This window comes from Fringilla coelebs, assembly GCF_963513975.1.
Source record: "Fringilla coelebs genome assembly, chromosome: 25".
NCBI lineage: Eukaryota > Metazoa > Chordata > Aves > Passeriformes > Fringillidae > Fringilla > Fringilla coelebs.
The window spans coordinates 1,031,124-1,044,704 of NC_140051.1; the positions used below are offsets into that span (position 1 = coordinate 1,031,124).

The 13,581-nt window shown below is 53.8% G+C and overlaps 1 protein-coding gene across 1 annotated transcript in view; it reads right to left on the minus strand.

Moving 5' to 3' along the window:
* Positions 1 to 7,311: 7,311 nt before the first annotated feature.
* The window catches only part of DSCAML1 (DS cell adhesion molecule like 1), a gene marked incomplete at both ends in the record, with an annotated part of 93,295 nt that continues 87,025 nt past the window's right edge, over positions 7,312 to 13,581 (minus strand). Inside the window, 8 exons of the mRNA XM_084221500.1 lie at positions 7,312 to 7,766; positions 11,008 to 11,319; positions 11,696 to 11,890; positions 12,091 to 12,243; positions 12,372 to 12,490; positions 12,839 to 12,869; positions 12,989 to 13,144; positions 13,231 to 13,518. Of these exons, the coding sequence (XP_084077626.1) occupies positions 7,312 to 7,766; positions 11,008 to 11,319; positions 11,696 to 11,890; positions 12,091 to 12,243; positions 12,372 to 12,490; positions 12,839 to 12,869; positions 12,989 to 13,144; positions 13,231 to 13,518 (1,709 nt within the window). The remainder of the gene's footprint in view (positions 7,767 to 11,007; positions 11,320 to 11,695; positions 11,891 to 12,090; positions 12,244 to 12,371; positions 12,491 to 12,838; positions 12,870 to 12,988; positions 13,145 to 13,230; positions 13,519 to 13,581) is intronic.

Here is a 13,581-nt window from a genome sequence, read left to right on the forward strand (position 1 = left end):
ACCTCTCACATCTCCCCCTGTCTCTGGGCTCTCTCATGTTTTTTTCTTGTCAAGGTCATTTCTGGCAGTTCCCAAGACCACTTAAGCTCGCTGGGGCTTTGTTACCATTATTCTTTTAAGTATCTGGACAGGGTAGCAAATGCAGAGGCAGAGAGAAGAAAGCTGAAAACCAAAACTACAAAATGAAAACAAGGCGTCTCTCTGGCAGCCTGGGATCTGTGAAAGATGTCTCACTGCAGCTTGGCTGGGGCTGCTGCTTTCCCCTGGCTTTGGGAGCAGCCAGGAACTGCCCCAGCAGCGTGCTGGGTGCTGTGGGATCACTGAGTAACACTCACCAGGAGTTAGGGAGCTTGGTGATGTGTTCTTCTCCTGCTCCCATCTCCTGCTCGCCTCCTGCCAGCAGCCTGTGGGAGCTGGTGAAGTGCAGGGGGAGCACGGTGTGCATCAGCTTGTGCACAAGTGCTAATTTCGTCCTCAAAAAGAAAACAAACCACCACCAGGCTTTTTTTGCCCCAGTTGCTGCTGTGCCTGAGCTGCACTGGCCTGTCTTTGCCCTCTGGAGAGCTGGAGAGGAGCTCTGGAGGCAGCACACGCTGTCCAGGCAGGCACTGCTGGGGACAAGTCTCCCACCCCACTGCTGAGCAGTTCAGGGCGGTTCTGAGACATCCCAAATCCCAGCTGGAGTGTGGGGTCCCCCTGGGTGGGCTGTGACCCGGCTGAGGTGGGTGCCCAGGGAGCAGGTGTGACCCCAGGCTGGGCTGGGCTGTCTGTCCTTGCCCCTGGAGCAGAGATTTGCTTTTCCTGGAATGCCAGCACTGTCTGTTGGAGAAACTCTGCGATTAGAAGAGCAAAAGGGCAGGGCCTGATTACTTCAGCAAGCTGAGCAGGGCTGTAAGCTCATTAAGGGGCTTGGCTCTGCCTGCCCAAGGAGGCACAGCTCAGTCGTGCTGCTGGAGGTCCTGGAGTGCTGCTCCCAGAGCTCCTGGGCCGAGGCAGCCCCCGCACCCCTGGCCATGCTGGGCACCCTGATGACAGCGCTGTTCTTCGTGGTGAGGGTGGTCAGACAGGTGAGTCCTCCCAGAGGGAGCTTCTACTGCTGCAGTGCTGTCCTCACCTGCCTGGGGCGGGGAGAGGAGGCAGCAGCTCCTGCCTGCCTTGCTGGGAATGGCTTCTGTGCCTCCTAAACCACCTGGGCAGGAGGGCTGGGACCTCTGTGGGGTCCCTGTGGCCGGGGAGGGCTGGGGTCTCTGGTGCTGAGTGCGGCTGAGCAGCTTTTTCTGTTCCTCTTCCTCTCCTGTCGTCTTCCCTGCTGAAAAACCTTCCCCGTGTGCAGCTGGGGACCAACCTGTTCCGTGAGGAGCCCCTGCCTTACCTGGTGTACCAGCCCCTGCCCTGGCAGATCCAGTGCGTGTCCCAGAGCCGCCGCACCAGCCGGGACAGCGAGGTGAGGAATGCTTGCACTGCTGGGACAGGGAGGTGAGGGATGCTGGCACTGCCAGGACAGCCAGGTGGGGCTGCTGGCACTGCCGGGACAGCCAGGTGAGAGCTGCTGGCACTGCCGGGACAGGGAGGTGAGGGATGCTGGCACTGCCGGGACAGGGAGGTGAGGGATGCTGGCACTGCCAGGACAGCCAGGTGGGGCTGCTGGCACTGCCGGGACAGGGCGGTGAGGGATGCTGGCACTGCCGGGACAGGGAGGTGAGGGATGCTGGCACTGCCAGGACAGCCAGGTGGGGCTGCTGGCACTGCCGGGACAGCCAGGTGAGGGCTGCTGGCACTGCTGGGACAGGGAGGTGAGGGATGCTGGCACTGCCAGGACAGCCAGGTGGGGCTGCTGGCACTGCCAGGACAGCCAGGTGGGGCTGCTGGCACTGCCGGGACAGGGCGGTGAGGGATGCTGGCACTGCTGGGACAGGGAGGTGAGGGATGCTGGCACTGCCGGGACAGGGAGGTGAGGGATGCTGGCACTGGCAGGACAGCCAGGTGAGGGATGCTGGCACTGCCGGGACAGGGCGGTGAGGGCTGCTGGCACTGCCGGGACAGGGAGGTGAGGGATGCTGGCACTGCCAGGACAGCCAGGTGAGGGATGCTAGCACTGCCAGGACAGCTGGCTCAGGGGGTGGCAGTGCTGCTGCAGGGGCAGCTGTGAGCCAGGCAGCCTGGAGGTTTAGACAAGGGGGAAATGCAATGCCAGGAGGGCAAGGTAAGCTGGAAAATGTTGTTGAGGTATTTGCAGACAAATTCAAGCTTATTTTTAGAAATGGAAATATCCCCTGGAAGACCTGGCAGCGCAGGAGCTGCAGGTTCATGGTGTAGGGGCTGGCTCCTTACTGGTTTGAAATGCAGATCCAGTGAGGATAGCCTGTGCCAACATCCATCCATGGACTGGAGCATCTCACAGCTCTGAGTTTGGCTGCAAAGCTGTTTCCTGCCTCTCCTTGGAGGTCTTTCCATAAATGCAGATTAATTAATCAGTGCTCTTTAAGGGAACAACAGTAAGCATGTTCCAGTTTCCTAAAGGGAATGGAGAGTGGAAGGGGTTCCTGGCTGGCCTGAAAGGGACTGCCCTCACTGCCTCTGCCTGGGATAGAATTAACTTTTATTTTATTTCTCTACCTTTCCAGAGAGGCAGGAACTCCCGGCACAACAGCATCTACTCGCTTTCTGGAGAGAAAGGTGAGTGTGGAACAGGCAGGGAGGCAGGAAAAAACCCCCAGTCAACACAAGAAATGGGTGGAACTCATGGCTGGGACTGTGGGCACAGCAGAAGAGCAGGCCTTGCAGTGCCTGCATCCTTCTTGGCCTCTTTCTCCTTCCACAGATCTGACTGTGGCATTGTTAAGGGGTGTTTGATGATGAGATATTTGTTAGTGTGTGTAGCATCAGCCAGTGAAGGTCCCAGTGCTGCAGGGCTGAATCTGGGGCTGTGTCTGCTGTGCCTGTGCAGACCCCAGCTCCCCCCTTCCCAGAAACCTGCCCCACTGACTCACCTGGGGCCATGCTGTCCCGTGAAGCAGCCCCCTTCTCCTGCTTCTGGGAGAGCCACCTGGCATCCACCCCTCCTCTCTTTGGGCTGGTCTCAAGGCCCTGCAGGGCTCAGCAAAGAGGATTTGATCTCTTCTATTCTCGGTGCCGAGCGGATAACGGCCGTGGGGGCTGGGGGTGCCACCCCTCCCCGTGGCCCAGGAGCTCTGCCCAGCCTGGCTGCTGGCCTGGGGTTCACTGCAAACAGGGGCAGCTCTGGGGCTGCCAGGGGCTGAGCCCCTTGGGGAGGTCTGGGGCTGCCAGGGCTGATCCCCTTGGGCAGGTGAGCTCATGGCAGAGCTGCACAGCCAGGGCTCACCCTGCCAGTGAGTGCCTGTCCTCAGCATCTGCCCTTGGGCAGGATTCACAGCTGGCAGTGTCTTGTTGAGCAGGGCAGGGGGGACCCCACTCCCTCCTTTTATTTATCCTTTGACTCTGCAGTTTCTTACAGGCAGGGAAGGGAGATGGGTTCAGGTGGCAGCGGTGAGTTTATTCAGCAGCATCTGGCCCCAGGATTGCTGATGGCTGCTCGGGGGGTGCTTAGCAGTGACACAGTGGCTTAGAGGAGCACCGCTGAGTGGCTTTGATGCAGTTCCTGTTGAATTTCACAATACTTCCCTAATGCCACATTAAGCGGGAGTGGGGAGGGCTCCCATTTGTCAGCGTGAGAGCTTTATTGCTGCGCGGGGCCGGGCTCGCTTCTAATCTTATTTGTGTGTGCGAAAGTAAGTGAGCATCCTACGTGGTGATTAAACGTGGGGAAGCTGCTGCCTTCGGGGACTAGAGCTGGGTAAATAGAAGGCTTAGCCCTGCCAGGGAGGCTGGGCTTTGCTCTGCCTCCTGCTCCCTGCTCCTTCTGCCCTGGAGATGTCCCTGGGAGCCGGTGGAGTGGTGGTTTCATGCTGTGAGCTCTGCAGCAAGGACAGCTGTCCTGTCTGGGGAATGGGGAGGCCACTGATCCCGTGGGGGTGATGCCAGAGCCCTGCCCTGCTCCGTGGAGCTTGTTCAGGGCTGCTGGCACTGTCTGTGCTCACTGTGATGCCCTCTTTGCCCCCCAGGTGACGTGACCCCTGATGGCAGCAAGGAGAGCAAGGTCACTGACCCATCTGAGAGGGCAGCCATCACCATCCAGACCCACTTCAGGAGGTACCAGCAGCAGAAGCAGGAGAAGAAGTAGCCAGAGCAGCCCCCTGTGGCCTGCACTGTCCCTCCTGTTTGTGTGTCCTGTACCCCAGAGACATTTGGGGCCGTGCTGACTGTGAACCTGCCCCGATTCGTAGCTCCTGGTGCAGGTGTAGGTTCTCTGCCCTTGTGTTGGTGCTCACAGGGAATTCTCTGTCCTGCTCAGTCCTTCCCCAGACAGCATCGCTTTGTGGGCCAGGTCACAGCTGCTGAGGGCTGTTGGGGACAGGTGTGACAGCACATTTGGGAGCCTTGGCCAGCCCTTGAGTGGTGCTGTGAGCTCCAGCAGCAGCTGTGTGGGTGGGAGGGGGTCCTGCACAGCAGAGTCTGGTTGTGCAGGCTGGTCACTGCCCAGCTGGGGCTTGGTTCACCCCTAGGACCCTCCCCTGTGCCTCCACCTCCTCCATTCTGCCTCTGGAGCTGGGTGGGACAGTTGCCTTTGTCCCCTGCTCGGTGTGGCCAGCCTGGAGTGGGACATTGCCAGGGGAACGTGCTGCAGGCCAGGAGGGGAGCATCAGGTGAGCTGGGAGCTGCTCTTACCTTTCCTGGGGACAGCTGCTGGGGGTGTCCTTGTTCCAGAGCAGCACTGGGTGGGACTCTGTGTCCTGAGGGTGACCTTGCTTTCCTTCCCCAGGCAGCCCCCTGGCAATGCTGGGCTGGGTTTGGAGCCCACCCAGCCCCCTGGCCTGCTCCTCTGGGGCATTCCTGAGCTTGGTGGCTTCTTCTCTGCTGCTGGAAGGCAGAGCTGGGCTGTTCTCCTTGCCATCCTGCTGTGCTGAAGGGCAGGGGGCTCCCTGGGAGCAGGGGGTGGCAGGGGCTCAGGGGGGCTGCTGGAAACTCGTGCTGTGTTAAAATGTGCAGGGCCAGGGCTTGTGCCTGCTGGGGAAGGGAAGGGGGGAATCCTTGCTGAGATGTAGAAGGAAATCTGTACTAGCCAATTCCAATAAAGTTGTATTAATCTCTGTTAATCTGTTCCTCTTTTTATCTTGCTAATCTGCTTACTCTCATGGCTGAACACGCTTGCCTTTTCTTGCTTCTTCTATTTTTAATTCTGTTTTCCCCTTCTATTTCTATTCTAAGCCTGGGGTTGGTATTTTGGAGGTGCTGCCTGGCTGTGACCCTGGTTTAAGGGCTGGGCACTTGCTTTTCTTTAAACCTGTGTTGTATAATGGTTTATAAATGTTATGTGCTCTGATGCCTCCCCACCAGGCTGGCTGGGAAGGGTGGTGCCCCTCTCCAGATGGGAGCTTCCTTGACAGGGGTTGGGTCTGAGTGCTACCTGAACAATGGCCAAAAATTATGAAAAATGGGCACGAGAAATTGTCTTAGCAGCTTGTTTCTCAAGCCCCAGAGGTGAACAGCTGCCAGGCTCTGGCCAAGGCGCTTCCTGCTCTGCAGGATTCCAGGAGTTACCTTAGTTAGGAAGAACCAGATGGCAAAGGAGGATCTGCTGGCCAGTGTGCCAGCAGGCTGGGAAGGGCACTGCAGAGCTGCAGTAACATCACTGCATTTGCATGTCATTTTAATTTGGGTACTCCAATTAAAAAAAAAAAATCAAGGAGAGAGAGAGGTTGAAAAAAATGACCTCTGCAGTGCTTGATTATAGCTGATGAATTAAACCCTGTCAAGAGCAAAAAAAAAAAAAAAGAATGGTACAAATCTGTGTGTAGATAGTCCAACTGCTTTGGGCTGAAAGAGGAAATGGATCTGTTTGTAAGGAAAGAGCTGGACCCAGCTGGTAGCCTGCATGGATGGGAAAGTAATGGAAAGCTGAGCTTATAAATTACAGGAAAAAAGGAAATGAAAGTGCAATTAGTTAACTACACCTCAGACAGCACCAGAAGCTCCTCAGAAAGGGGAAGTTCTACTTTGGGTAACTAAAACAAGAGTTAATAATGGCCTGAGCTGTGTCTTGCCTTTGGAGCAGGTAAGGAGGGCTGGCAGCCCTGGGGTTTCAAGTGCTCTTGTTTTCACAACCTTGTATGAAAGGGGGGAAGCAGCATCAGCATTTCTGTGGCCTGATATTGGTGTGGCTGGTGGTGAAAACTAAGGGGGAAATAAGAACAAATGACTGGGTGAGGCGGTGCTGGGTGGTTCTCTGTGCTGCCCCGTGTCCTGGGGCACCTGTGCAGTGCTGCCCTGAGCCACGATTCATCAGGATTCAGGGAGGCAGAGACACCAGGGGCAGGGCTCTGTGCTGGATCCACCACAGCGCATTCCAGCGTGACCTTCTCCTGCTCCCAGCTGGGGCTGGGACACATCCCAGGGAGCAAGACCCTGCCTGCAGGAGCTGCTGTGCCTCGCTGGATGCTGGATGCCATGCTGGAGCCACCCTGCACTTACCTTACCTGAGGGTCTGGGCAGCCGTTCACCCCTCTGGATGAGCGGGACCAGGATTCCTGTTTGGCACCGTGCTTTGTCCTGGGCTGGAGCTGGACGTGGTACTGCTCTCTCAGTGCTGTGGCACACTCTGCTCTGTCCTGCTCCATGGAACCATTCCCAGGATGTGCTCCTGCTGCCCTACAGCTCTGCAGGTGGATAATTGCCTTATTATTCTTTAATATTCAATCCCTTGTCTTTGTATTTCTGTACTTTGGCTGCCCTGGGCTGTCCCTCTCCATCCTCCTGCCCTGTCCTGCCCCAGCCCTGCTCTGGCTTCTTCCCTGCTCACTTCACAAACGCCCCACATATAAACATAACCTTTATTGCACACAGCGCTGGGTTTTTTTTCATAGAAAAAGGTATTAACACATAAGCATTTGCAAATTGAAGCAACTCCTGCTGTTTTCAGAACAGTAAAATAGCATGCAATGTCTCGGAGACGTTCCTTTTTTAAAACCACCGACAAGATCAGGGAGAGAAAAAAAAAAAAAAAAGTCGCTGAGTCTTTCCTTGTGCCCCTTTCAAAATGATGTGAAATATATATATATGTTTACATATATATTATATTTTTAAATCTGTAACATCAAATTCTTTGTGCCCTGGTTTCTTTTTCTGTTCGGAGAAGAAGAAAATAGCTTCATTTATACAAAAGAGTCCGTTATGTACAAGTTTGTTAATTAAATATAAACGGCGCGGGGAAACGAGCAGCATCCGGCGGCGGCCCTACACCAGCGTGTAGGACTTGGAGTAGGCTCCGGCCCCCTGTTTTTGAGACCTGCCTACCCCCGACGTGCTCATCTCCAGCAGCGAGTCCCTGGAGCCCCCCACTTTGGAGTGCGTGGGCACCCGCGCCTCGGCGGCGGCGGCGGCCACGGGGGGCTCGGCGGGCACGGGGGGAGCCGGGGCGGCGCCGGCGGTGGGCGCGGGCGCGGGGCCGGCCGGGCCGGGCATGGGGAGAGTCCTCTGAGGTAAGGTGGTTGCGGCGGAGGCCGGGGGAGGCAGCCCCAGGGGCTTGGCGCCGGGCTCCAGCGTCATGTGCCGGGCCTGCGCGTGGTACGCCCGCGCCAGGTTGCGGATGGAGGCTTCCCGCGGCGGCACCACCGGGCACGGCTCGTGCGCGTCGGGCTTGCGGAAGAAGGCCTCCGACTTGACGTACAGCGGGAGGTTGCAGTAGTCACCTGCCGAGGGAAGAGCAGGCAGGTAAGGCTCTGCAGGGACCCTATTGCCCCCCACCCTCTGGATATGTTGGCTTTGGGCTACGGAGAACGAGTTGGGCTACGGAGAACGAGTTGGGCTACGGAGAACGAGTTGGGCTACGGAGAACACGTTGGGCTACGGAGAACACGTTGGGCTACGGAGAACACGTTGGGCTACAGAGAACACGTTGGGCTATGCAGAATGCGTTGGGCTACAGAGAACACGTTGGGCTACGGAGAACACACTGGGCTACAGAGAACACGCTGGCCTACGGAGAATGAGTTGCACTACAGAGATCTGTTGGACTATGGAGAATGTTGGGCTACGGAGAACACGTTGGGCTATGGACAACATGTTGGGCTACAGAGATCACGTTGGACTACAGAGAACATGTTGGGCTGCAGAGAATGAGTAGGGCTATGGAGAACACATTGGACTAGGGATGACCTGCACTACAGAGAATGCGTTGTGCTGCAAAGAACGTGTTCTACTGAGAACGTGTTGTGCTACAGAGACCACGTTGGGCTGTGAAGAACCTGTGCAGTGGAGAACCTGTTCTACAGAGACCCTGCACTACAGAGAATGTGTTGTGCTGCAGAGAACGTGTTCTAATGAGAATGTGTTATGCTAAACAGAACAGGCCCTGCTGTAGAGGGAGAACGTGTTGTGCTGTAGAGAACGCGCTGTGCTATAAAGAACGTGTCACATAATCATCCCAAAATTGTCCCACTCCACACAACGCAATGCCTGGGATCTGTCAAGCTCTAGTGTTCAACACTGTACACAATGTCCTGTAATGTATCATGATGTAATTGTGTTAAATATAACGCTAAATGTACAGTGATAGATGTTATAATGTGAGTAATGCTGAATGTACAGTGTAACACAGTATTGTAATAATAACAACAACGTGATGCTGAAGTTCTGACACAGGACAGGCACAGATCTCCTTCTGTAAAGGACAGGGGGAAATGTTTCTTGTGCTCTGTGTCCCACCTGCGCCAGCACCCAGCAGAGGGATGTGATTTGTCCTAGACCCAGCTTTACTCTGCCAAGGTGAGTGGCTGTGCTGCCATAAACCACAGTCTGCCGTGCTGTGTTATGGCATCATCTATAGCTAGTGCCCTAATTTAGGGTTTTACGTCCATGTATGGATAACCTGTGTTGTTATATGGGCTGTTATCGGTGTTATAGGGTTTTATTTCTGTTCTATTACTGCTCCCTTTGTGTTCTACAGCATCACCTCCAGCTGTAGGGCCTTAATTTAAGGATTTATATGTCCATAGATGTAAAGGCCTATTATTAGTTTGCCTTTTATACTTGCAATATATAACACCTCTAGCCATAGAGCATTACACCTTTAACTGTATATATTGTGCAGTGTGTGCTGTAAGGGCACGTTCCTCTCTTCACAGGATGTGGAGAGAATGTATTGCAGGATCAGTGGTGTTAATACAGGATACAGCACATATGTATATAGGATTATATGTATTAGTATCTCAGTTTTAGGAGTTATGGTTATGTGTATATATAAAAATTTTTGTATTAAAAAACCCATTATTTATATAAAATAAATATTATATAATAAAATAAATATTATAAATAAAATATAAATACTATATCTAATAAATATTAGTTTTATATAAATGTACATAAATCTCTATAGAAATAGTTATAAATTTCTATAATAAAAAATAAAAACTTTTCTATATAGATACACACATTAATCTATATGTAAATATATTAAAATTTACATATAAGTATACATAAACCTATATATAAATGTATAAATTTTTGTATGGAAATATAGGAATTGCTATATGAAATATAGAAATTTATATATCAATATATAAAATCTATATTAAGAATATAAGATTTTATGTATAAATTTATTTTATGTAAATGTATGTATTGGGAAAGAAACATATAAAATATATAAAAATTATATATATTAAAATATAAGTTAAAAATTAAATATATAAAAATATTAAATAATATATAAAATATATATTAAAAATTAAATAATATATATTTTTATATATATAAAGCCCTGCGTTATTATATTGTCTCTTGCAGGTGCTATTTTGGTTTTATTATAGCACTATTGCCTTAAAACTTGTATGCCTTATTATAGGTTCTGTAAATTCCTTTTTTTTAAGGTTACAGCCATGTTATACCTAATACACTCTGTGCTACCTAAACTATGCCATAAAAATATGTGGTCTAATTTGAGGAGAAAGATGATCCCATTACATTGTGTGTTATACAATCAGTAAATAAATTAACTATCAATTCCTACCTATGTTTTTTTAATATATCTTCCTGGTGTTCTGTTTTGAGGTAATAAAACTCATGGGGGTGGGAGATTGTCGGGGTTCTAGCACTAAGGACAGGGGAGAAATACTGAGGAATACAAAGGAATGCTGATGAACGCTAAAGCAGGGGGAAAGTACTGATAAACACCAAGGAATACTAAAAACAAGCCAGGGAAACACTGAGAACACCAAAAAATGGGGAATGTACTGAGGGTCTGGGGCAGTGCTGAAAAATGGGGGGGAATAACAAGAAATTCTGATGGATACTAAAAATGGTAATGAATACTAAGGAAGGGGAAGGGAGAGTAAAGAATGGCCAGGGATACTAAAAAATGGGATTGAACACCAAAGAATGGAAAAGACCAGTAAAAACCAAAAAAAAATCATGAAAAATATCAATTAATAAGGAAAGAACAGTAAGGATGCCAACAAATAGGAGGGAATCCTAAAGAATGGGAAGGAACAGTAAAGAATAGCCAGGGATACTGAAAATGGGAAAAAATAATTTTAAAAAAGCATGGGGAAATACTGAGGGATGTGGAAAGAACAGTAAGGAATGCTACCAAATAGAAAGGAATACTTAAAAATGGGAAGGAACAGTGAAATACAAGGGAAAAATACTAAGGTATGGGAAGGAGTATTAAAGAATGGGGTGAAATACCAAGGAACTGGGCAAAAAAATACCGAAGATTGGGTGGAATACCAAGGAACGGATGGAATGCCAAAGGAAGGACGAAATACCAAGAAATGGGGAACAACATTAATCAGCGGAGAAAGAACATTACAGCACGGGGAGAAATACCAAGAATGCCAAAGAATACAGGACTGGGAAGGCCTCCTAAGGATTTTGGGAAGCCCTGGGGTGCTGAGGAAGGGCGGGACCCCCAGAGAGCCCACGGGAACGTACTCTTGCTGGCGCGGTGTGGGATGGGCACGGCCACGCCCTTGCCCCGCTCGCTGTCCTGGGGCTTGGGCGGGGAGGCGGTGAAGCGGCAGATGCCGGGCTCGGACGGGGTGCTCATGGAGGTCATGCTGTCGGCGTTGTCCGTGGTGCCCGTGGTCATCTGGTCCGAGGAGCTGTCGGAGATGAAGCACTCGGTGATCTCGAACTTGGCGTGCTGCAGCTGCTCCTCCAGCTTGGCGTGCTCGTAGGCGCGCGCCAGCTCCTCGTAGGTGGACGAGGCGCTCTCCGTGGACACCATGCTGTTCCGGCCCTTGTCTGTGGGGAGAGGAAGTGTCACCCACCTGACACGGCACGGGAATGCCTTTGTCCACGTCGTGGGAATGCCCAAGCTGTCCCTGCTGGGATACACCTGGCCACCTTCAAGGCCAGGTTGGACGGGATATAGAACAACCTGGGTTGGAACAAGATGAGCAATAAGGTCCCTTCCAACCCAAACCACTTTGTTTTTTAATGATTCTAATCGATCCCATAGCTGGGCAAGGCCTTGGCTGCTCAGAGCCACCAAGTCATGGCTCCACAATCCCACTGGTAAGTTCTGCAGTCACCCTGAACTCACAGTTTGGGGTCTCTGTGCGCCCCAAAGCAGCAGACTGCTGCCAGCAGCAGCAAGGGAGGCGGTGGCCCTGCATACCTGTGTCCTGCGAGAGGCTGGCGCTGTAGCTGTCACTCTCAGTGACCGTGATGCCGTGCTGGGAGCCCACTGTCCTCCAGTCGGAGGTGAGGGTCCGTGCAGGGGTGGACGCCTGGCACTTGGTGAGTGTCCACTGGCTGGAGTACCGGTTGCGGGTGCTGTGCGCAGATTTCACGCTCTTCCTCGACACGGGGTCTGTGGCACAAAGGTGGCAGAGTCACGGTGGGTCCCTTCCACTCACACCCAGCATGCTCTCCCCTCTCCCTGGAGCACAGCCTCCTCCTTCTGCCTTCCCAGCCGCTGCTTTTGGGCACAGCCAGGGCTGGAGGACAGTTCCCCCATCCGTGTCCCGTGTGTACAGCCCCAGCACAGCCAGCCCGGCCCCACACACTCACTGGTGCCGGGGCGGATGTCAGACATGTCGATGAGGGGCCCCGTGTTCTGGATCAGGGCCGGGTGATGCAGAGAGACGCCCGTGCAGAAGCTCTGGGGGTTCACTGCCTGGCTGAACTCCGTGTCAGTCACCGGGATCGTGGCTTTGTCATCCCCTGTGGGAGGGAGCTGGAGCTCAGGCCTCTCCCTGGCCAGGCACTGTAGGCACCAGCTGGCCCACAGTCCATCCGAGGGACCCCAGCACTCTGGGGCAGCAGGGGATGGGAGCTTTGCCCGTGCTTACCCAGCTGCTTGATGCCCTCCTTGTCCTCGATGAGGAGCTGCACCCGCGGGATGTCGATGTGCAGGCGGGGGCCCTGCGGGGGTCCCTTCACCGGCGTGTCAAAGCTGCGGTTATTCTTGCTGTGAGGTGAGAGGGGACGCAGACCCGCCCATTACCGGACAGAGCCCCGGCGGCTCCAGCCTGCCACGGGCTGGGGATTGCCACCAGCCAGCCCACCCGGGGGCTCAGCTCTGCCCAGGCAAGCTCCAGTGTGGCTGCTGGGACCCTCGAGCAGGCAGGAGCAGCCAGCAGCACCGGGCTGCTGTGCCACAGGGTCACTGCCAGAACCTTCACAGGTGTGGGTGTGAGAGGGTCTGAAACCGAGTGAGGGCTGTACCCGGGCTTAAAAGCAGCCATGACCACCCCCAGCACCACCCTATTCCCTGCCTGCCCACCCGGACCCAGCCACAGGCAGATGTGAGGCTCACCTGATCAGCATTTCTGCCAAACTCTTTGCATCTGTGCAGGAGACACAAAAACCAAGAAGTTTTTTGTAGGAGAGCAGGGTAGGGCACAATGAGGCAGCCCAGGAACACAGTCTGGGGTCCCATGTGCTGTGCCTCTGAATCCCATCTCACCTCGAAGCCTCTTCAGCCGCTTCTCCTTCCTCTTCTTGCGGATGATGAAGAGCAGGGCCACTCCCAGCGTGGCCAGGATCACGGGGCAGGCGATGGTGAAGAGCTTCTTCACGTCATCACCTTCCCCTTGGGCAGACTTGATCGGGGGGATGGTGCCTAGGGCAGAGCGGGGCGGGTGGGCACTCAGCGTGCCGGGAGCCCCCTCCCCGGTGGCACTTGCCCCAGCCCGTGTCCCCACTCACTGCCGTCGTAGTCCAGCGTGGCGAACTGCGTGGTCTCGTTGCCGCAGCCGGCGCTGTTGCAGGCCTTCATGCGCAGCTCGTACCAGGTGGCCTCGCGCAGCTCGGTCAGGAACACCTCGCTGGAGCTGTTGGTGCGCAGGCTCTGCCACACCCAGTTGCCCTTGGGCCGGTACTCCAGGACGATGGCGGTGATGGGGCAGCCCCCGCTGCTCCAGCCCTGCAGGTTCAGCCTGGCGTGCGTGGAGTTGATGTGGGTGAAGAGGTGCTGGTCCTTGCTGAAGGAGGGCTCTGCGGGACAGGAGCTGTCAGGACGGTGGGGAGGGGACCCCCATGGCCGGGCAGGGACAGCAC